Source organism: Hyperolius riggenbachi, chromosome 7, assembly GCF_040937935.1.
Source record: "Hyperolius riggenbachi isolate aHypRig1 chromosome 7, aHypRig1.pri, whole genome shotgun sequence".
Classification (NCBI taxonomy): Eukaryota; Metazoa; Chordata; class Amphibia; order Anura; family Hyperoliidae; genus Hyperolius; species Hyperolius riggenbachi.
In genome coordinates, this window is record NC_090652.1 from 125,637,462 (window position 1) to 125,662,585 (window position 25,124).

The 25,124-nt window shown below is 42.4% G+C and overlaps 1 protein-coding gene across 6 annotated transcripts in view; it reads right to left on the reverse strand.

Moving 5' to 3' along the window:
• Positions 1-25,124, reverse strand: part of TRRAP (transformation/transcription domain associated protein) — a 265,491-nt gene that overhangs the window by 148,842 nt on the left and 91,525 nt on the right. For 4 of the 6 annotated variants that reach the window (XM_068244613.1, XM_068244612.1, XM_068244610.1 and 1 more), the window contains 13 exons: positions 23,014-23,133; positions 21,509-21,628; positions 18,998-19,168; positions 18,234-18,415; positions 17,954-18,152; positions 16,123-16,251; positions 15,744-16,010; positions 14,545-14,751; positions 11,260-11,415; positions 9,241-9,375; positions 8,988-9,098; positions 7,561-7,668; positions 4,746-4,892 (listed from right to left, as the gene is read on the reverse strand). In XM_068244613.1, coding sequence (XP_068100714.1) covers positions 4,746-4,892; positions 7,561-7,668; positions 8,988-9,098; positions 9,241-9,375; positions 11,260-11,415; positions 14,545-14,751; positions 15,744-16,010; positions 16,123-16,251; positions 17,954-18,152; positions 18,234-18,415; positions 18,998-19,168; positions 21,509-21,628; positions 23,014-23,133 — 2,052 coding nt within the window. The remainder of the gene's footprint in view (positions 1-4,745; positions 4,893-7,560; positions 7,669-8,987; positions 9,099-9,240; positions 9,376-11,259; positions 11,416-14,544; positions 14,752-15,743; positions 16,011-16,122; positions 16,252-17,953; positions 18,153-18,233; positions 18,416-18,997; positions 19,169-21,508; positions 21,629-23,013; positions 23,134-25,124) is intronic. The other 2 variants (XM_068244615.1, XM_068244614.1) reach the window with 1 other exon arrangement.

Consider the following 25,124-nt stretch of genomic DNA (forward strand, 5'->3'; position numbering starts at 1 on the left):
CTTCCTGGCGGTAAGCCCGAGCTGAGCTCGGGGTAAGCCGCCGGAAGGCACCGCTCAGGCCCCGCTGGGCCGATTTGCATAATTTTTTTTTTGCTGCACGCAGCTAGCACTTTGCTAGCTGCGTGCAGTGCCCGATCGCCGCCGCTACCCGCCGATCCGCCGCTATCCGTCGCGCCGCCCCCCCCCCCCCCAGACCCCGTGCGCTGCCTGGCCAATCAGTGCCAGGCAGCTCTATGGGGTGGATCGGAATCCCCTTTGACGTCACGACGTCGATGACGTCGGTGACGTCATCCCGCCCCGTCGCCATGGCGACGGGGGAAGCCCTCCGGGAGATCCCGTTCTTTGAACGGGATCTCTGGATCTCCGATCGCCGGCGGCGATCGGAGGGGCTGGGGGGATGCCGCTGAGCAGCGGCTATCATGTAGCGAGACTTTGTCTCGCTACATGAAAAAAAAAAAAAAATTAAAAAAAAAAGATTTGCTGCCCCCTGGCGATTTTTTTGCAAACCGCCAGGAGGGTTAATGAAACACAGAAAGTTAGAATTGCAATAAGAACGATCAAATGAATATAAAATTTATAGACGCAAAGAGATCAACAGAATACCCTTTTCATGGGCTAATTGTTCTTGTTACTGCAGTACAAACGGTTTCCTTTCCGCTCTGGATTTAGCTGCTGGACGAGTCAATCAGGTGTGACCCTGTGACACCCAATTAGGAGGAACAGCAGATGCTAGACATGCCAAGTAGAGGATTACATTTATTGTACTTTGTGACCTGAAGTGACAATTACATGACTTGCAGCAGCTTCTCAGTTCTTCTAACTGCTTAGGAGGAGGGCTGCTGTGTTGCACTGTAATACCCCTATGATGTCTAGACATACGGGGGAAGGGGGGAGGACACCCAGAGTTACAGACTACCCAGCAAGATCATGGTGAACTGTAATTCCCAGCAATGTGTAAGGGGCTACAATGGACCAAAAAGCCTTCTTACTAAAATGCTATGCAAAACAAAAGCTTGCCTTCTTAAAACAGAAGGTATTTGCGATTATTCAGGTTGGAGTGAGTATATGAGGTCATCAATAAGGATGAGCACATAAAGTGAAACTGTACCCACTCATGTCTGAGAAGGGGGGTAGCGGCAGAGAAGGTATTTTTACTTGGATGTCCGCATCTTCTGCAGTGCACAATGCTGTGCTCCATTCTTCCAACACTTCCTGTCTCACAGCGGAAGTCCCAGTTGTGAAGCAGGAAGTAATTTGGAGGAGGGAGCGCAGCATGGAACGCAATGGTAAGAGGCAGACATCCAGGTAAATATACCCTCTCTGGCACTGCCCCCTTCTCGGACACAAGCAGGTATAGTTTTGCATCTCACAAAACTGGGCTTACTCATTCTTAGTCATTAATTCTAGTTGATCTAAATACATTTTACCAGACAAGTCTATGGAAAATGGGTCACACGATATAGGGATTGTGGTCACTTCTAGGCAGAAGTTGGTGGGCTAGTGGAGTGGCGCAGTTATGTCATGTAGTAGGCAGGATGTGTGGGGAGAGCAGAGCTCAGAGTCAAACTGATCCGCCAGCCGATTGCTGGCAGATACATTGGCATAGGCCAGTGATCTGCAAAGTTGGCTCTCCAGCTGTTGAGGAACTACAAGTCCCACAATGCACTGCAGGAGTCTGACAGCCACAGTCATGATTCATAAAGGCAAATGCATTGTGGGAATTGTAGTTCCTTAACAGCTAGAGAGCCAAATGTGCAGATCACTGACGTAGGTGGTTGCTATCTAGCTTGTGTATGAAGTTTGAGGCAAGACTTGAGATAAGGTTATACTGCTGGAAAGTTCAAAGTGTTATTACTAATGTTTTGTTTTTACATTCAGAAAGGCACATTTATCATGGCTGTTTTTTCACAATGAAGTTATAAAATACAGCAGTTATATTTTTATGTTAAGTTTAAGACTCAATTCTATGTTGGATGTATTTTTAGTAAAATACATACAATGAATCCTTTCCTAAGTTAACCTTCATGTCTGCTTTGAGGTTACACAGTGATTTTAGCCAGTAAGAGGAACCAAACAACTTTGCATTTCAAGATAAAATAAACCTTATTTCTAAGCAATAAAGCTGAACACACAATTACACAATGCAGTAACCTCACACAAGGACATAAAATACAAAAATACATAATTCATATAAAAGCCAATTGTGCCCGGAGTACAGAACATATCCCCATTGTTGCACTGCATTGACTAAGGAACCGGAACAGGGACTTGTACCACTAATTATACAGAGCTTGTTAGGCAGGAGAATCAATGGGAGAGCAAATGAAACAGCTTGTAATAATTCAGCTCTTACTGGACTTCACAGACGATGTACAAAGGGCTGATGTTTAAGGAACACAGCAAATAAGCCAACTACGGCTTCTCTATGGGATTTCAATGCTGCAACAACGGAGTTAAGAAAAATGTTTGCAGGCGCAATAAAGTTATGGTTAATTTTTCAAGCATGTCCTGCGGAATGAATACAGAGAACAATTTAATTGAACAAGTCCTGCAGCACAGCCTTCAGTTCCCTGAGGTGGCGGTAGCCAGAGCTCACATAAAGCATTCCTCACCCTGTGCCAGGACTGCAAACAAATGACACCGGGGCAGGGCTGGGACTAATGCTGAGCTAACAAAGGGAAACTGAGGTGAGAGGGGGATATGGTATGGTTGCCATACATAACTGCCTGGTGGCCATCAGTGGATCTGCTTTGTAAAAGAGTCTCAGAGCCAGCCACACATTCTTATGGTGCATCATTAGAACCTTTTTAGTCGCTGTACTAAAGACTTCCATTGGTGCCTAAGGCCTGGTGCACACCAGAGGAGTTTTTCTGAGCGTTTTGAGTTTCTAAATCTGCTGCTAATGTTATCCTATGTGTCTGTACACACTGGAGCAATGAGGTTTTGTAAAAAAAACCATAGCATTACATTGGGAAGAGCTTTTAGAGGTTTCAAAAGCTCTTCCCAATGTAATGCTATGGGTTTTTTTTTACAAAACCTCATTGCTCCAGTGTGCACAGACACATAGGATAACATTAGCAGCAGATTTAAAAACTCAAAACGCTCAGAAAAACTCCTCTGGTGTGCACTAGGCCTAATGCTGGGTACACACGATGAGATTTCCTGTTCGATTCCCGGATCGATTCGATTAAATCAAACATGTTCGATTGGATTTCGATCGATTTTTTCATGATAGGTATGCAAAATCGACGGAAAAAACGATCGAAATCCAATCGAACATGTTTGATTTAATCGAATCGATCCGGGAATCGAACGGGAAATCTCATCGTGTGTACCCAGCATAAGAGAACATTCTAAGCAGTACAAGCCAAAGCTGCACATTTGTAGCTCTATTACAGCCACCTAGTGATTGGGTTGGGCTGGTTCTGCAACAACCAATGGTCAACAAGATTAAACAAATTCTGAGTAGGTGCACATTTATAGATTAATTTAATGCAAATATATACAGCTTAACAACAGACCGAACAAGTGCCACAGCAGCAGCATTTGATTGGACGGTTTTCAAACTGCATACATTTGCATCAACTCAGAACTATTTGCATCCAATTTATCAGCCTTATCTCTAACCAGACCCAGCTGGTCAAGGAGGTACTAATAATTCCAATGATGCAGTTTATGCTGCTGCGGCATTTGTTTGGACCATTAATAAACTTCTTAAACAATATCTGAGCCAAAGTGCTCTGTTAAAATGGTGGCTACTGTGATGTGTGGGTATGAGTCCTGATGCTTACTGCTCCCCCTGATAACTCCCGTGCACCTCTGTTCCCATGCAAAAGGCCCAGTTAGCAGCCAAAACTTGGCTAAGTCGCCAAACTTTAATTTAACCCAGACAAACAAGTTTGTACATGCATAGTATGTTAAATCTGCCCCCCCCTCCTTTTGGAACCGCTCGGCCTTCCCGGAACATGTGTGCGCACGTCCAGACCGCAGTACAAGGGTGGGTGGATCAGACATGCTGTGCATGTGCAGCCCAGTTGTTCAGGTTAAAGGTTGGTGACTTGGCCAAGTCACAGCCGCCAAAGGGGACTCTTGCAGTCGAACAGAGGGGCATGAAAGTAATCAGGAGGAGCAGAAAACATCAGGACTCAAGTCCACACATCACAGTACCCACCATTTAAAACAGAGCATTTCAGATCGGGGATACCTTAAATTTGCATCCAATTAACATAAAATCTGCATCAGCTTGGAATAATTACCATCTCATTCACCATCCCTAGCCACTAGGGATCCTGGGAAGTGTACCAGCAGCAATTGTTATCTGATCATTCCTTCCTTTCCTGGAAAAAAAGTCAGTGAGCAATTAGCTTCCAATAAAGAGACGAAAAGCCAGAACACCTGATCTGTGTACTTCTGCCAAGTAATTTAAGAAAGTATTACAGCCAGAAAACAAGCTTTTTTCAGAAACTCCACAATAGATTCCCTTCTCCACACCTGGGCTCTTTGCTCAGCTTCACTACAATGTAATTAAAAAGAAATGGCATGTCTTGTCATTACTTTCTTGCTTCCACAAGGACAAAGGAAGAAGTAGCATTAACATAAGATTACAGATACTTCACTTTAGAAGTTATTTCTAACCTTAGTTTGCCCTAATAAAATACTGCTGGAGAGATACAAAATGAAACGCATTGGTTTACAGTCTTTTTTTTCTACAGATATAGCAAGGACATGTAAAGCTGTCTACCTACCACAGTCATAAGAAGCTTATCAAACCACTGGAGTTTCAGCTCAGATTTGGGCCACATGTCAGCACGCAGTGCGGTTTTCAGAAGGTTGACACAGCGGCGAGACAAAAGCTCACCGGGAGAACCGGCAGTGTTTGAATTGTCATTCACCTGTATGAACAGTAAAAAAGGGAAAAGGTAAAACGGCAATTTATCCAAGTCCCTGACAATAAAAGATCACTCTGTCCTTCTTAAGTTACCCATTATCCCACAATTGTTAGGATGTGGTGCGGTAGTTCTGGGAGCCTGCTCTCCACAAGCGAAGTATCAGCAAAACAATGAGTACTAAAAGTGCGGAATAAAAACCACATTCCAGTAAACACTGGTATTTTTCTTTAGGAGAGGCAAGATCAATACCGACTCATTTTTAGTCTGTTTTTAAGTTTATTAGTATGTGGGGCGCCTCCAACAGTGGAGGTTTTAGTTCAAGGTACCAGATTCAAAGGGTCCTCTAAAGCCTAGGTTCTCAACGTGTGGTACGCGTACCCCAGGGGGTACCTCTGATGGTTCCAGGGGGTACTCGGGCTTGATATACTTAACCAAGAATAACAAATTTAGAGATTTAGAAAATTATAAATCTTATTTAAACACCAAGTTAACATTCTAGCTAGTTAAAAGCAATAGTAAATGCTTGGAAATTGTTTAGAACCTATTATCATGTACTACAATTAAATATATATTTGTCAAGGGGTACTTGTGATAATTTTTACTATGCTAGGGGGTACTTGGTGATTACTGGGTTTTAAAAGGGGCACATACCAATAAAATGTTGAGAAACACTGCTCTAAAGAACTTTTTAAAGGAAACACGAGGTGAAAACAAAAACAAAAAACAACTGACGAGTTAAACAATTGCGTCTATCCTCCTCCTAAAATGACTTTTTTAGATCTCCCACAGTTTTATTTTAATATTTAAAATCTACTTATTGTTTGTCTCTGCTCAATGACATGCATTGAAGTATGCCAGAACTAAAATCTATGAACTATTAACCCCTTTTTTTTCTCTCCTGTACTTAGAAGCCATTTTATGCCAGGAAAGTGTTTTATGGCAGTAATTACTTTACAAGTGAGGGTTTCCCCGTAGTCTGACCCGGTCCTAATCGGGACAGAAACTATCACTTGCCTGCCTGATGTGAACTCTTTCAGGCAGAGAAGGGAAAAAAAAAAAAAAAAAAAAAAAAAGGTACACAGCATAGTTATGTGTGTTTGTCACTGTACATATACATGTCTATCATATCATGTCACCTCGTGTAGCCTTTAAGGAATGCGACCAACCAGACCTGCAAAAACTCGAGCAAGAGCGGTGAATTTCCCACAGGCTCTGACGATCACTGCAAATTGTTGCAACCCACCTTTGCAAATACAAAATTGTTTGATGCCAGTTGCCACTTGACCCAGAGATACTGCACCGTTTGGGTCCCTGGTCTTTTATAGGATCTTTGAGAATCATCCTTAGATTTGCTGTTTTGTAACATCTACCTTATTAGTCACCTGATATCCATATTAAAAATTTCCCTCCGGATGCCTTATCTCAACTCCTTTCTAATGGATAACCAATAAATTAAACTTGCTTTACCCCATCTCCTAAAACTATCCCTCCTTGACTGTGTCCAATTACCCCCCACTCACACAGACAAAAGACACTTGCAGTCTACAACTGCTTGGGGTACTGGCATTGGCAAAGCATGTGTTGTGACTATACAACTTTAAAAACACGGTTTCCAATTCTATGACTATACATTTAGTATTACTATACTATGAATGCATGAGTGCAATAAATTATATTGCTAATCACTTAACACTGTATACAACATTTTTAAATATTTGAATAATTTGGCATACTTTTCATAACTCCTATTTCTATCTTTGTTACTGTCACTTAATATGCACCTTGGGGGTTTGTCATGAAAAGTAATCTTGTTGTGTCACACAATGACAAAGTAATTGCACTTGAATCAAGCTTCAGGGCCGTGTGGTTTTTAAAGAGCTTCAGAGATATAGTGCCCTATACAGACTCTGAAGGCCTGTTCACACAAGCAGATATGCCATGTGACACTGCTCAGGACTGCTGCCAATTGCCACTGTGCGAACTGCTCCCCTACATACAAATGAATGTTGCTGGCTGTCCCTACTTTCATGGATCCAAGTGAAATTTTCACACCATCTAGCAGTGTGGAAAATGACAGGATGGTGAAGAGGAGCAGAGCAGTTTCAGACTAAATATTTACTAACCCACAGCAGCTGCTCGTATTGTACTGCCTGATGGGCAGCACAGTGGTGTGGTGGCTAGCAATTGCCTTGCAGCACTAGAATCTAAGGTCTGAACCTCAGCCAAGGTACTTTCTGCATAGAGTTTGCATGCTCTGTGCTTGTGCTGGTTTCCTCTGGGCACCCTGGTTCCCACCCATATCCCAAACACACACACACAGGTAAGTTCACTTATTCTCCCCATAAACAGGTTTAAAAAATAGCACTATGGCAAGAATTTAATTGTGAGCTGTTCCAGGGGAAGGTTAATGTAGAAATGATATACTATCAAAAGTGCTGTACAATATGCAAGTGCTCTATAAATACATAATAAACTGATGTCCCCTCTCCTGCCCCCTCTGGCTGCTTCAGGTCATACCACTTGCTCATGAAAAGGGTATTTCTGATGAATCAGTATTTTTATCAAATATCAAGCAGTAATGCTCTAGTTTTTAATGATTTTTGCTATATTCCACATATTTTATGTTATTGAATGTTTTATCTATTAAAAGCATCTCATTGTGTAAGCCTACCTTTATTTTAGACAGACTGTTTTGGTTCCCTACTGGGTAGGTTTTCAGCACCCCCTCAGAGGGTGTTAGGGTTGGGTTCAGTGGGTATTCACACTTGTCATAACCAGTCTATAGTACAGTGAGTTTGGGGATTAAAAAACAAGTGATAAATCATACATAAATATGCCTGAATAAATAATTCAGTTAATTATAAGCTTATAAGCATAAAGAAAGGCCTAAAAAAAGCAGTTTTATAGAAATACGGAGTTCTCCTACTTATGTGTCAAGGGGGTAATTGATATGATGTTATCCACAATAGAAGGTACTGGGCAAACACCATGTGTCGCAAAGGAGTACATGCTTTTAATGTTAACCAACATGTCCTACAGCAACTCACTATGGTTGGAAACCCTACAGAGATCTTTGAGATTTTGCATCCCACAAATATAGAGCTATGGAAGAAGCACATTCACAGGCTTCTAAAAATAATTACCTACCTGCAATGTGAGAGTAGGTATTGCGGAGGGGCCACCGCATGACTTGGGCACCAGGTGGTGCCACTATAAATAAAATATTGGTACTTTAAATTACCAATATTTTTAATACGCACCCATTCTCCCCCACACCCATCCCTAAAAAAACTCCCACCTAACTCCCCTGTAAGTCACCAAAAATGAACCACCTAACCCTAATCTGCCTAAAAAGGAACCCCCACCAAATGCCTAACCATAACACCCTTCTCCCCGTGCCTAAAAAGAAACCCCCACTAAATGCCTAACTCTTACACACACCTCCCCCAGAGCCTAAAAATAACCCCTTACCTATTGCTTTAAGCCTCCCTGCATCCCCCCAAATGCCCAACCCTGAAACCCATGTGCCTAAAAATAACCCATACACCTAATGCCAACCCCCTAAGGTGCCACACACACACACACACACCTGATGCCTAACCCCAAACCCACTCCTCCTTTGCCTAAAACAGCTCCTTACCCCATCACCCAAATGACTGCTTGTTGTAGCCGATCATCTACGGCCATTAGTTCCTGTGTAGTAGCTGATGAACTACTAGCCACATTGGGTACCAAACTTGTGCATAAATTGATTGGACATCAGTTTTACTGCTTGGGGGCCTGCTTACTGATACTTACCACAGGCATCTATTAGATGTCTGCCAATACCCAAATGACCTGATCAGCAATGTGATCCCTTTTATAGGGGGTAAGTAGGATTAAAATTGTACATGTAAAAAACAACGTTTTACACATTACATTGAATAAGAATTTATTGTTAAAATATAAAAAAAATGAATTAGACACCCACTCCTAGAACACAGCTGAATCTGAGAACTCTCTTGCACAGAAAGCTAAAAGCAGAAGCAACTGAATATAAGAGTGCCTAACCTTCAGAGCAATGCACTACATTGCACATCAGCTGAAATGCTAACATACCTGGCATGCTATCCTAATGAGGAAATTGACCACAGTGTCTGTGTGCTGCTTCTCTATGGGTTTAGTGATGACAGCATCAGCCCCGGGGAGGGATTGGCTTCGGCCGAACACCTGCAGAGAAATCACACGAGGAAATGTGAATGTAAGCTTTCCAAAACAGCAAACAAATTCTGCAATGCTCCAGATGACCAGGACCAGATCAACACTTCCAACAGAGAGAAAATGTAATAAAACAGCGAGTAAATAGGCTTACTGTACTGATTCCCCCCGTGGCTGTTCTGAAACGCTTCACCTCCTGGCTGGCATCGACAGTCATACTTCTCTTCACACCGCCTGAGCCAGAGCTTCCGCTGTCACCACTGCCGTTGGCGTCCATGTCAGAGTCAGGCTGGGGAAAGCAGAGATCACGCCTGTTTAGTTTTTCTGAATACATTTAGAAATCGGTTTCATATAAAAAATGGTAGTACTGGGTAAAGTAAAGGTCTGTTATGAGTTAGCTATATATATTCACTTGAGAGGTCTGCTTAAAGAGAACCTGAGGCAAAGTTCGGATAAGAAAGCTCATACTTCCTGAAGAAGAGAGAAACCTTCTGTTCCTGTAGAGGCTTCCCGTTTTCTTGCTTGCCAGGAGCCTCCAGAAGATCCAAGCCGTGCTCCTCTTTATGCATGAGCGCGGCCATGCTGCACACGTGCGAGTAAGGCCGTGACGGTCTAGTACACAGAGCTGGTTGTGGCACAAGCGGCTCCGGCTTACTGCGCTGGGGTGGCCATACTTGCACCAAGGCAGTATGGCAACGCTTATTCCTGCATAGGTGAGCTGCCTCGATCTTCAATTTGACAAGCCCTTGTCAGATTTCTGTAGGGAAGGGGGGGGGGGGGGGGGTTGTTGCTGCAAGCAACAACGGAGGATGGCATTGGTAGCATCTATGGGATCCAGATGCTTCCCTCTTCGTTATGCCTTTTTGAACCTGAGGTTTGCCTCGGATACACATTCTGGCTGTGGACTCACTTTATAATGTCCAGCTGGCCAATCATGCACAGAGTAAAAAATTATAAGTGTTCTCATTCACTAACCACATGCTACTCAACAGCTTTAAAAGTAGAACAAATAACACTACTAAAAGCCAAAATCCAACAGCCATTATAGGCGGTCACTCTGTAGGAGGCGTGGTTTTCAGCAGCTTTCTAGCACCCGCATGTAAACACAGGCAGGCACATTTATAGTAGGGCTCCCGTCCAGTCCAATCTTGCAATCACCAACATTCAGTATTACCCAAGCAGGGTGTGCCACTAGTATTGACTGCCTATCACACACTTCTCCCAAAACTAGCATGGTCACTGGCAACACACCAGAATGCCAGACTACACTAACTAATTTTTCCCAGCTTTAGGCTGACCACATTGGCCTCTGCAGAAAACTAGATTTCTACCTTCCTCTCCCTGATGTACATTCTGAAGTTATCACTGGTGGGTGGCATCATTGGAGTTGTTTATGTAGGCATCGTCCTTAATTACACTTTGCTGTCATAGTTTGATTAGGATGGATATACTAATCAAACTATGACAGCAAAGTATAATTGTTAGGGACGATGCCTACATAAACAACTCCAACAACAAACTAATGATGCCCACCCACCAGTGATAAACTTCAGAATGTAAATCAGGGAGAGGAAAGATTTTACAATGGGCAAACACTGGCTAAATCTATAAATGAATATTGTAAACAAACAATTGTATTCATCATGTCATTTTCACTACAGTTTGCCAGTACACTACAGTGGCCTCAATTCACAGAGCTTTATCAAACACTTTATCAAACGTTTGATAATTTTCCTCATGGGTAAAATCTAATTTTGAATTCACTACGGTGTTATAGATTTATTGATCATTTCATCGATAAAACATTTGATAAATCTATAACACCTTAGTGAATTCAAAATTAGATTTTACTCATGAGGTAAATTATCAAACGTTTGATAAAGTGTTTGATAAAGCTCCGTGAATTGAGGCCACAGTATATTAAATACACCTTGCTATTTAACTGAATTATTAATTTAAAGAAAAAAGTTCCAATTACTTTGAATACAGCATATGTACATCTATAAATATTTATAGTAAGGTAGGTTTAAAAAACAGCCTCAATTAGGAAGCAAAAGCAGAGTATTTTATAAAACCTCAACCTGATCAGGTTGCAACACTGTAGGTTTGATTTTTTTTCTTCTTTTCTTAAACTAAGGTAGGTCTTTCAGAATGAGTCAATATAACACATTACCTGGTCTTTAATCCTCTGAAGTTCCCATTTGATTACGACCTCTGCTAGATCCACAGCCAGCTTCCTCTGCTCGATGGTAACACTAGGTGTGAAGCCCAGGCGCTGCATTGCGCTAACCATGTGCTGCACAAGACTATGCCGCACTGGATAGTAAACCTGAAAGCAATAATGGCATAGTTTAGCTACATGATAAACATTTGGTGTTTAAATCAATTTTTGATAATCACAAAGTTAACTTCACAGTGTGAGAAGAAAGTAATTCCTGTGCACCAGATTTAGGCTCTCAACGTGTGGTACTTCTGATGGTTCCAGAGGGTACTCAGGCTCAATATACTTAAAGAGTAACTGTCAGGCTACAAAAGCTAATTTAAACCTCTATTCTCCTGTGTTAAACAGTTTAGAAGGAAGTCAAAAAGGCATTACTGAAGATAAAAATCTCTCTTACATTTGATGTGTGCTTATCAGCAAAGCTGTTATTCCCAAGCTCTTAAGACGCAAGCCGCATTCCATACTGCAAAGCATTCTGGGGCTCTCCCCTCGGCTGCTAATGAGAAGTTACAGGGTCAAGTAACAATAGCATGTAACAGTCCAGCTCACAGCACTGATAAATCTCCCGCAGAGTACACTGCAGGAGTCCGCTATTGTTCCTAGCCACATGGCTAATTAATATTCACTGCACACTATTGTTATTCAGTACGAGCTTTTCTGTGATCAGGAAGCAGGCAGGACATGACGACACATTTGGCTTCATAGGAGACAGACAAACATGGAACCTGCCATGAGCTGTCAGGAGCATAAATCTCTGCATATACTATATAAAGATTCTGTGAAATCCAAACGTGGACAGTGAAATGCATATGTAATGTAAGTACAGCCTATATTTAGCTACTGATATATATGTGTTTATTTTCTCTGAGACCTTATACCTAACAGCTCCTCTTTAACCAAGAATAACAAATTAAGAGTTTTAGAAAATGATAATTAAAAGCAATAGTAAATGCTTGGAAATTGTTTAGAACCAATTATGTACTACGATTAAATATATATTTGTCAGGGGTACTTGTGATAGTGTTTACTATGCTAGGGAGTACTTGGTGAGTACAGGGCTTTAAAAGGGGTACATACCAATAAAATGTTGAGAAACACTGCACTAGAACACGGAGCTATCAGTTTAAAGAGAACCCGAGGTGGGGATCTTAGAGTTAAATCTATACACAGAGGCTGGGTCTGGCTATAGTGGCCAGCCTCTGTTGCTATTTGAATATTCCCTAAATCCCCCCTGCGCTCTGCACGAGCCCATAAATCACAGCCGCGCTGTCGGGCTCTGTTTACCTTTCTAGTGTCACTCACGCAGCTCCCCCGCCTCCTGCAGAGCGCCGTTCCCCGCCCGCGTCCCTTCCTTCCAATCAGCAGCAAGGGAAGGGACGTGGGCGGGGATCAGGGCTCTGCAGGAGGCGGGGGGAGCGGCGTGAGTAGCACTAGAATGGTAAACAGAGCCCGCTGCAACGCGCTTAGTGTCGCCAGCGCGGCTGTGATTTATGGGCTCGTGCAGAGCGCAGGGGGGATTTAGGGAATATTCAACTAGCAACAGAGGCTGGGCACTATAGCCAGACCCAGCCTCTGTGTATAGATTTAACTCTAAGATCCCCACCTCGGGTTCTCTTTAAGATAAGAATGCCTCAAATCAATATGGATCAATTTAACCTAAAGCAATAAACTGCACAGTAACTTCAGGCTAACACTGGAAACTGGGGTATGGTAGTCACACCCACACAGAGCAATGGCTCGACTGACACTTCCAACCAGAGGATGGAACTTTTGGTATATGGAGTTCTAATGAAGTAGTGGACCAGCAGTGAAGATTTTCAATTTTCTGTTTAATTCACAAAGACAGTGAATATACAGCCATCACCCGGTGTTGGTATCAGGTGTAACTATAGCTCTCAGGTATAAGTAGCTCTCAGATGCTCACAGCGCTGAGCTAGCGAGCTAATGCACTCAACAAAGAGCGGGAGAGCGCTCGAAACGGCGACTGTCCATTGTGCTTTACTGCCCAGCTGCAATGTAGACACTCTCACTTATAAGTGTGCCCTACAGCGCTGTAAGCATCTGAGAGCTACTTATACCTGAGAGCTATACTTACACCTGATGCCTACACCGGGTGATGGCTGTATATGCACGGTCTTTGTGAATTAAACATAAAATTGAAAATCTTCACTGCTGGTCGACTACCTCATTGGATTTCAAGTCTGGAAGCCACACAGACTGGACCAAGCAGGAAGGATCTATAGCAAGTGAGGTGTGCTGTTCAGGAAGTATATCTACTTGGTTTATTGAGTTGTAACGAATATCTAGTGTGTGTGTGTTTTTTTACTGCAGGATACCAGCTCATATCAAAACATATAAACACTGACCACCTGGTAGCTATGTTTTTTCATATTCATCATAACCTTCGCAAGGTTGAAAGAACTCCACAAACAATGGTGCATGTGAAGGAAAGTATGAGTGCTGTTTACACTCCCCAGATAAAAGGCAGTAGCTCAGTTTCCACTTTTCAAATTACAGCAATCCAGCTGGTGCTGCTATTGCTGGAGGAATTCTGACCATACTTCCAGTGATCCAATGGCTTGGTCTTCCTGCTGGGCCCCCAAACACACAACTATAAAACTATGAAGTCAATCAACTAATGGATTTGCAGGACACCACTAAACAGTGAGGCGTTACAATGATTTTACCACTGTTCCACTGGCTGCCTTCTCGTTACTGAGTATAGCCAGAATACCAACACATGCTATCAACCACACTGTTCTATGGTACTGGGTGGAGTTCTCCTTTATCGCCTATTATGCAAATTTCTAACGCCCAATCAATGATGCACACAAAAATGTAATTTTTTTTTATATTCTGTTTTTTTTCCCCATTTTCCTGTTACCAGTCTCACACACACTCACTTCATATTGAATTTTTAGTTGGGGTAAGCTGAAAATGCATCTATTTCTATGAGGAAATATTTTGACTGTCACTATTTTTATGCAGAGGAAGAAATTTGGTGGGGGAAACTGATCTTAACGGGAACAAATAGTGCTAAATTCAGATAGTGCTTCCATCTTTTTGACATGAAAACAAACTGAATGGAGTTCACCATACTTTGCCCTGTTCACTGTGAGCTGCACATATCTTACTCCAGCGGCGGTTGTTCATATTACTTTACTGGGACTTGTAACAAAGCTCACAGCTGCCGATCCAGTTTATAGAATATGCACCCAATGTTCTTACACCACTCACCTTAAAATGTTGCACTATTAAATGCAAAATATGCACCAGCTGAGGGACTGTATGTCCTTCCTCTACAATGATCTTCCGTGTCCAGTGTGTCAGCATCTGATGTCCATCTTCCATGCGTGCTGGGACTGCAGGGGTGAGGATAGCCATGGCTTGGCGGACAATGGCTCTTGCCTCCATGGCATGCGCTTTCAGGAGGCTGTGGAAAACCTAGACAGAGAAGAAAAATTATTAGAGGTTTACAAATTGCTCAGCAGATGATAAAAAAATCTTAGAAGTGCTTTGTGCTTAACAAATCTGTTTGAAAGATTATGCAACACAGTCTGCTCTTCTGTGAAAACACTATACACAGCAACATTAGATTGAGAGACCCTCAGAGGGACAGTTAATGCAAAGACTATATAAGCGGTAAAGCGCTGTGGAAGATGTCAGCGCTATATAAATATTTAACTGTAAGAGTAAATAATAGTATTTATTTAGCACTGGGAGAAAACTAATCTGGTATTTGCATAGCAATTTTCTTAGACACCACAGACGGCAATGACTTCTTGGTATCAAACTTACCAGTTTCTGATTTTTTTTAGAACTTTGAATTAAGATCTGTGAGAATGTGAGGCAACGACTGTTACAGTCGAAAGGTGGCAGTTAACGATACAATTCCACAGACGTTCGATTGTTTCCGCAATTACCCTGGCAACCGATAGGAAAAAATATCAGTCATGCCCAGACGTAAACCCACTAACCAATCCTATCAGATTAATTAAATTAATCCGTTTTTTGGATTGATCCCATCAATATGTCCGGATTGGTTAGTGGGTTTTCAGGCATCAATGGGCACGACCGATCGTTTCAAATCGGTTACCACGGTGATCGGACACAACTGCTTGTCCATGGAATTGTACCGTTAATAGGCACCTAATGGTGGCCATACATGGTACAATTTTTTCATACAATCTTACCATTTCTATGTAGTATAAGGGTAAATTAAGTGAATATACTGAAAGGATAATTTAGGCAGTTCCCTTATATTACATAGAAATGGTAAGATTATATGAAAAAATTGTACCATGTATGGCCACCATTAAGATTCACAATATTACATATCTCATGATCAGCACTAATTCTTACAACACTGTTCACCTAGAAACACAACTTTGTACTACAAATAACCAGTGAACTAAGTAATAAGATCAGATCTTCACCTGTAGCACAATCTTCTTGTGTATTGCGAACTTGGAGATGATATGAGCCAAAAGTAGGTGGCCACTGTATTTGCATGCTGGATCCACACAGGCCTTAGAGAGGAGACAAGGCCAAGCAAAAGTCATAAGCCTCCTCAGTTTACTGTTGCGGTTTTTGTTATTGTCATGGATGTGGTGAGGGGCATGTTCAACTAGAAGAGTGGCAAACTGTAAGAGATATATCCTGAGGGAGTCCAGCATGTCAGTCTGCTTCTCGGGGTCCAAAACCTGCAAAGATCACGAGGAAAAGGGCCTTAGTGCAACACAGGAGAGGAATCCCTGAAAGTGTAACTAAAGACACCAATATATAGATAATTAACAATCACTATGATCTTGGCACCTTAGTGATAAAGACGCTAGTGATGCTCTCCTGATTATCCCCTTCAGGGTTTGGTGGACCCAAAAGCTGCTCCCCTTCATTTTTCTCAAAGCTGTACAGAAAAGCTGGGTTCAGGATATGTTGAAGAACCTGCACAAAGCAAAAAATAAGAAAAGAGGTAAAGTCTAAAATTAAGACCCTGCAATGATACTGTGAGGCATCCGAACAAATCAGCTGTGTGGTAGGATCGTATTTAGAATTCCCCTCCTACTCCCTCCTCACTTGGCAGTTGGCATGCAAGTAACCCAATCACTAAAAACCCAGAAAAAACAGGCTAGGCTTCACTGCTAGGGCACACACACCGCAAAAGTGTCTCCAGCAATAAGCTTGGGCTGACATTTTTCACAGAGCTTCTACTGCTCCTACATACGTGGTGTGCCTGTAGATTCTGTGACCTGGAATTGGTTCAAAAGACTTCTGACCAGTTCACTGATGGTGAAACCTGGGTAGCAGATAATCTGTCGAACTGGAACCATCCCATTGAGAAAACACGTCCCATATGTGAAGGTGTTCAAGATTAAAAAAAAACATTGTTTTGGGGTACACAACAGACAACCAGTGTATTTGCCCCACCCTTAGACCTGTAAATCCACAGTGATGTGGAAAGGGTAATGACCCAGAGCAGCCAATCAGAAATCAGAGGTAACCAGAAATCTCATTGCAGGAGTTTAGGGATAGGTCTGTGAAACTGTACATGGGTTAAGAACAGATAATGAAGAATCAAGGAAAATGGTTGCATTATTAGTTATTAAATAACTCAAACCAAATGTTTCAGGGCAGTTCATGTCCTTTTGCAAGGTAAATGCACTTTAAATGTGGTCATTTGTCATTAATTACAATTTAATTGAATTAAAATAGTCTTCAAGCCTAGCAGGAGGTAATAGACAAGCTGAGTGATGACAAATCAAAACTGGTGGTGCAGCTGTCCAAAGTAGCAAATTGTTACTGTAGATAAATACAAATTGCATTCTGCTATTTAACCAATATGTAAAAAAAAAAAACAACAACCCTAAGATGTGAATAGAGGATAATAGGTAACTGTATAATAAAGCGGGCGTGGTCTAAAAGTTGTCATGGTTATAGGAGGTAGTCAACAGTATTTTCATTGAATAGTCCCATGTTTTTTTTTCATTGAATTCCCTATTATGCAGCCATTATGTGTCCCTATTTGAGATCTCTTTTCATAGTTTGGGTCTGTGTCACCACCCAGGACAATCCATTCATTACTTTGAGTGAGTAGAGGTGGCTTTCGGCCCTATTGCCCCCCCCCCCCCCCCCCTTCCCCAGTAGCCTTCTGCAGTAGATTTTACATGCTCAGGCATTATTGGAGTTTGCACGTAGCCCTTGAGTCTGGCGTGGCTAGAGCAGCAATGCTATAGTCTGCGCACCCCACATGGGCAATTTGGAGATCCGGCATTGCAATTAACGAAACCCGGAATTTCAGCAGCAACAGCAGGGCGAGCCGTCATGCGACCAGGTCGGCATCTTCTGAGCCTGCATTACCGCGCCACAGTCGCGCTCCCGTCACGCGGCCGCACACTCGCGCAAACGCAGAAGGGGACTCCGGGACACCAGCTGGGAGGGAAGCTGCGGCAAAGGACAGATAGGCTGCCAGGGACTGGAGGATGCCCCAGGTAAGTAATTTTTTTTTTTAACCCCAGATGTATCCTTAAAGGAAAAGAACAGGACAGGCCGGAGTAAACCTACACGTACGGTATGATGTGCCTTTTGTCAATGAGAAAAAGAATGTGACATAGAATGATCGAGCATGTCCATATTTATAGCAAGTTACCTTAGCTTTGAGCTCATCTCCAAAGTTGGAATCATTAAACTCAACAAATCGGAAGAAGAGTGCTCTTTTCTGGGCAATACTGTATGTTTTTGGAATCTCCTCCTCCATATATTCCTTCAGGAAAGTCATGTTGCAAAGGAAGCGACCAGTGAAAGCTCGAAGGAGCTGGAAAAGCAGCTCAATATCGCCAAAGTTGCGCCTGCACAAATAAAAACATCAGCCATTAGACCAAAATTCAATTATAGCATTATCCTCAGTCATAACAAATCAAGACACCTACTTGCAGTAACTGAGGAGACAAAATGCCAAAAGTTTAGGTTCCTTCCAGTTCGTCGCCACCATGTTGTCTTTCCGATGTCGCTCCTGAAATGCATCACTGACCCAGACGCGTCTTAAATGGCTCACCAAAGAATGTTGGTTGGCCAACCAGTTTTCATCATTCTTTACGATAATGCTGATTATCTAGATAATAAAATGAAAAGGTAAGGCTAACAACTGATTTTAATTATAACCGATACAAGCACAAAAACAGCATTTGCAAAAAAAGATCAAGTTTCTGGCAATAAAATGTAAGTACCTCATGTGAATGGAGGGAGGGAGTATATGGAGATATAAGTTTTCTTCAGAAAACAGTATACATCAAATATGATCAGCGGTTCTTTAAGTGAAGCCATGCATTTTTGACCTCTCAAGCCTTCCTACTGGTTCTTTAATGTTACTGGCCAAAGGGTAAGATTAGATCAGATTATTTTCACTATGACTTTAATATGAGCAACCATTCTATGATCGTTGTGACGTGGTTTTCACTAAATGCAACATTGTGGATTTTTTTTTACGACAAACTCCATTTTATTTGACAGGTTTGCTCTGTGTGCTAGAATAGTTCCAACTTAGGTGTAGATATGATAGGAATGTGCTGCGGGTAGAAGACTAGAGGAACTTTAGTATATAGTTACAAGATGGTAAGCCTTTCCGTTACCAAACATAAAAAAATTTACTTGATCCTTGTTAAACTTGCCCTTCCAAGAGAAAAGGTCCACTTACCTTGATAGCCTGGAACTGTAGGTCCAGTCGCATGGTTGTGGTACTGGTGCTGGGAGAACCAGGCCTCACGGTGGCTTGTGTCACTCCAGGCATAAGCAGGGTAATGAAACGATTAGGATTAGCAGCCAGCACATCCCGTAATGGTTTGGCATCCTTGTGCTTTAAGAAGCTCTGTGAATTCAAGAATAAAATTACTCTGGATACTGGCTTTCATATAGGCTACCGCCAGATGTATTTCTGCAGTGAGAATTAACACTATTTCTGATGTATTGCAGAAGTGCCTCAGGTACATATACAAGGTTATGAATAGGATCAGCTCTATTCATTACGAAAAGGGCTGTGTCCAGACAGAAATCAGTGTGGAAGATCTTATTGCAAACCTGCAGGTCAGTGTGTACGAGAAGCGGGGCATCCCCTTTAAGATGATAAAAACCACACAAGAGTATGGGAGAGCCATGGTACAGCTCAGAACATGGCAATAGCTGTACCTCTAACCATGCACAAGTCCTCTGAGAGGCCTGCACTGCATTTCATAAAATCAACGTGATTAAACTGACTTCAGCACTGCAGATAACACAAGCCATTTACAGATGGACATAACGTCTATCCAACATAATGAGTTTCCAAAGCAATATCATCAACGGTCACCACTACTAAGAAAGCACTGCAAAGACAATATAGCCGACTCCCACCAAGGTTAGCTATGACCACCTACTGTCCTTTAATGTGATGTATGGCTTAAATGGCCAATAGGAAAGCTCAATTCCCTTACTGACTTCTACTTAGGTTATTAGTTCTGCTTTATCTCTGGAACGACTGAAACTTTAGCTGTCTGTTTTCACTGTAGGTAATCTCAAAGAATATTTCTGCATAAGTCTTGATGCCATGTGGTAAATTAACATGGCTCGAATAATGGCTTTTTCACATTGCTCAATGCATCTGCTGTACACTAATGCTAACTCCATTAGTTACACTGAATGGGGCAGTTTGTTAAAATGCATGCAGCAGTGAGCTATCCCATCACAGTGCAATGCACCACACTGGTACAAAAACCCTGAGAGTGCCTTTCTATGCAATAAAGTCCAAGAAGGCCTCACACCTTAATAAGGGTCGTCATCGGTGCTGGACCCAGCAGCCATCAAAGTACAATAACGAAAAGAAGGGTCTGCACTCAGACTGCTTACAGGAATTGTGGGTTTACTGTTCTATCATCAACAACAAAAATTGGCAGTGCACTGCACGGAAACTTTTTGGGAATCTAACGACATCTATTTGTTGCATCTGTTTTGAACGCAAGTTGTGTAATCTGTCCATGTTTTGGGCTCTGCACATCTATGCAGCTGGTCAATTCGGGTGCAGCCTGCATTTGAAAGCGCTGCCCTTTCCTCCTTATGTAAATCAACACTGATATACCATCCGACTATCGTTTTGGGACCCCTAAGGGCTGGTTCACACTGCAAGAGCTTTATCTAAGTGCTTGTGATTTTAAAAGCTCTTGCTAATGTAATGCTATGTGTGTTCTCGCTTGAGCTATGTTATTTTATAAAACATCATCCATAGCATTGCATTAGCAAGAGCTTTTCAAACCACTAGCTCTTAAAGTGAGCATCCAATATAAAAAATAAAAAAAAAGGAGAGAGATTCATTTACCTGGGGCTTCTTCCAGCCTGTGGCAGCCGACCTGTGCCCTCGCCGCAGCTCCGGAGGCTCCCGGTCTTCTCCCCTGGCGCAGCCGACCTCACCAGGTCTGGTTCCGGGTCGGCGTCTTCTGCGCTCCACGGCGCGGGTCACGTGGCCCGCCCGACGTCATCAGGACGGTACTGTGCAGGCGCATAACTACTGCGCCGTACCGTTCTGATGACGTCGGCCGGACCACGTGACCCGCGCCGTGGAGCGCAGAAGACGCCGACCCGGCGAGGTCGGCTGCGCCAGAGGAGAAGACCAGGAGCCTCCGGAGCTGCGGTAAGGGCACAGGACGGCTGCCACGGGCTGGAGGAAGCCCGAGGTAAGTGGATTTTTTTTTATAGTATCCTTGGATGTTTCCTTTAAAAAGCGCTGGTAGTGTGAACCAGCCCCTAAGGGTACCCTTTGTCAAGGCACAGGACAGGCTCTATACTCTATGGCTTTCTATGCATCCTCTGATACCCTTACATATCACATACTTTATGTAGTGTAGCAGCAAGTGGTTGTCAGGCAAAGCCATAAGCTAGCCAAGAGGGAAGGAACTATATATATATATAGGTGAGGACAGTTAATCCTCACTGAGTAAAAAAAGAAAAAGATACATGCTGAATAGTGATGATCAAAAAACTGGACTCATTTACTACAGCCAGGGGGGAGAATTTTGGATTAGCAAATCACACCATTTAGCCAGCAGCTGTGTTAATTCGATCGTGATTTAATATCCCCAAAACTTCCACCTCTCTGGTGAAACTAATTTGTCTGAAGAGAGAATTTTTGAACATGTTACTCAAAAGCAGCTTCTTTTTATAGAGAAAATGGACCACTTACCATGAACATTCGACTCCATTGTGGATCATTTAGCGTAGCTTCCATCATGAATAGCTCCACAGTCTGAGATGGGTGCCTGGTCAAGAACTTTATTAGTGGCTCTCTAAATGGACTTCCAGCCTGGAGATGGATGGAATTACATCAAAGAACTGCTTGCTGACCGAACAAATACAATTCCAAGGCCCTGCATTAAAGCCCGCACATCTGATTGTACAATAACTACCTGGTGTACCTTGCCATGATTATGCACTCCAGGACAGCTGCACTTACAATAAACAGATTGGAAGCTTATTTAGGTTCTCTGCCATTGCCGCTCGTCTCAGTGCCTTGCACAGTATAGTAAAGCAAGCAACGAAAGCACGAGTAGACCAGCAATACTGCCAGTTACATTACACCTTAATTCTCCTGCAAGGACAGTCAAATCAATATCTGTGCACTCCACACACAAACTCCCAACTGTAAAGGCTAGTCCCCAATCAACAAACAAGATAGGGACTGTAGGTTTGCTCTTAACCTGATACCATTGTTACAAGGGAACACTGCCATCCCTTTCCTTTGTACCTCCTTCATTCCCTCCAGCAGTGTCCCCTGCATTCCCTCACTGCCCCTCCCTATGTCACCCCCTGTTCTCTGCCTCTACTTTGTCCCTCTGTACCACCTCTATCCCCAATGCTCCTTTGTGCCTCCATCTGTGCTTGTGAGGATCCTAATGTGCCAATTTCACTTAAGCAAAATTTCACATAAAAATTCATAATTATGATTATATGTAATTACAATCTCATAAATCACGTTACAGTATAGTGTACCGGAGCAAAATGTCATTTTACATAATTTTTTAAAAATGTATTTTTCTAAAACTGCAAAGTGTTTTAGACTTGTTCCCATTTTCGGGCTGTTCGTATCAGTAAGTCGGTCATAAGTCGGGGACTACCTGTACCCTGCCTTTTCCCGAGCTAAACCTTGCCACTCACTGTGGTCTTCAAACCATTTAAAGGGAACCTTAACTCCACCGCCAGCTAGTTTCGTTTTTTGCCGCCACGGCGGGCCGCCACACGTACCTTTGCTACAGGTGCAACGCATAAAAATGTACGTGTTAATGTCCGCGATAGCTTTCTGCACCAGCGGGAATGCATGCAAAAGTACGCGTGGCGTCCCGCCGACTCAGAGTCTGCAAAAGTTAAACTACCTGATGGTGGTGGACCAGAGGAGCCATGAGTGACTGTGAGGGCACAGGATGGCTGCAGGAGGCTGGTAGATGCCCCAGGTAAGTGAAACACTTTTTTTTAGTTAAGGTTCCATTAAAGCAAGTTTGTGCTAAGAGACATGCACAAGTTCACATTGCTAATTCTCAACTCTGGGTGCATAGCTGCCGTGCTGTCAGCATTCACACTAGTTTTGGAGAACACTGTACAGGCAAGACACCATTTACTTGCATGTAGTGCTCAATCATCAAATCTGGCCCTTCTGCCTGTATTCAGGAAGGACAGTTTTGAATTCAAGCATACCTCAATGAGCATGGCTCTCTCTGTCTTCATAACAACTTCCAGCAAAGGCTTAACCAAGGTCTGCGGAGCAGCCGGAATAAGGTGAAAGAGATTGATAATGGCTGAGCAAATCTTCATTTCCTGCATAAAAGTAAAAACAAGTTTTAGATTAAAAAAAAAAAAAAAAAAAAAAAAGCAAAAAAAAAGCATTATAGGACAACAATGTACATTTGACTTAATTTTTGTCAGAGCTGCTTTGGTGGTTCATAGCTAAAAGATTTTGCTCATTAGTCAGGATAAATGAAGAGTGGGATGCAATTGGTTGCTACGGGTAACAAACAATTCTTCCTTCAAACACTTGAAAATAGGCCTAGCTTCTGTATATTGAGATTATTGTCTGCCTTGAAAAAAATTAATAATAATACTAATAATAATAAAAGTGGCAGGCCACAAAGGTAATTGTTGAAAGCATTTAATCTCTCATGCAAACCCCTCAGCTGTAAATGTTCTATTCCGCTCACATGAAGTTTGCAGAAATCTGGCTGCTGATGATGGGATAAGGGAATATAGATTTTCCACTGACCAAAATTGGATTCAGTTAAACAGGCCCGCTCTGAGGGAGATGGACACAATATCAACATGATGAAAATGCATGGAAATTTACAATGGAAATAGGGTAGAGAAGTCAGATTTAATAAAAGGCAGAACAAAATGGTTCCCAGCAATCAAACGAAAGGGTTTAGAGAGAGATATATATATATATATATATATATATATATATATATATATATATATATATATATATATATATATATATATATATATATATATATATATATATATATATATATATATATATATATATATATATATATATTTTAAAGGGACCATGTTAGCTGTCATATCTAAAGTTTCTGTGAAAGTAAACCTGTCCCTTCTTTCACAAAATTTAAACGGAACTCCAGCCAAACTTATGTTTTAACAGTGGCTAAAGTAGATAAAGCTGTGGCCGTTTCCACTGCATGCATTCATGTTACTGTGGTGGTGTCCTTGCAATCGGAGAACTGAATCATTATTCAGTTCTCCGATTGCAAGGACACCACCACAGTAACATAAATCGAGGTATGCCGCTCCCACTACCGATATCCAATTGTGGGAATTTGCAGCCATACCAAAAATTAAAAATCAAGTAAACAGGAAAAACAATTGTGGTCTTCCTGTGGGCTTTGTATTTTATAGAAACAGGCCCTCAGAAAAAGCCTCAAGTCTGGATTGTTGTCCTTCCTGTAGAAGACAGTGACATTCACTTCCTGTTCTCGGTGACCCTGTCACTAAGACAAGACACTAGTGAAATCTTATCAATGGAGACAACAAAAACCTTACATTTTCTGACTTGTCACATTTATTGTGTAATCCATTCTGCCTGTGTGTTTTCACCTTACTTCGGCTTTTCTGTGACACTTCTGTGACAGGGACCCAAGAAAACAAATTTGTTTGATAAAAAGTTTAAGCCTACCGCACTATCCAAAACTGGAAAAAAAAAGCTCAATTTATACTTTAAAAAAACAAATCCACACTAGGCCAACACTGACCAATTCCTAGGAGCAGCATGGGTTAAGAGGAAGACATGTATGGCATAGAATCTGTCCCAGAATAAGCAACTCTTTAGTTTCCCAACATCTTTTAAAGGGATACTGTAGGGGGGTCAGGGGAAAATGAGTTGAACTTACCCGGGGCTTCTAACGGTCCCCCGAAGACATCCTGTGTTGGCGCAGCCACTCACCGATGCTCCGGCCCCACCTCCGGTTCACTTCTGGAATTTCAGACCTTAAAGTCTGAAAACCACTGCGCCTGCGTTGCCGTGTCCTCGATCCTGCTGATGTCATCAAGAGTGCACAGCGCAGGCCCAGTATGGTCTGTGTCTGCGCAGTACACTCCTGGTGACATCAGCGGGAGCGAGGACACGGGCGTGCAGGCGCAGTGGTTTTCTGACTTTAAAGTCAGAAATTCCAGAAGTGAACTGGAGGCGGGGCCGGAGCATTGGTGAGTGGCTGCGCCAACACAGGATGTCTGCGGGGGACCATTAGAAGCCCCGGGTAAGTTCAGCTCATTTTCCCCTGACCCCCCTACAG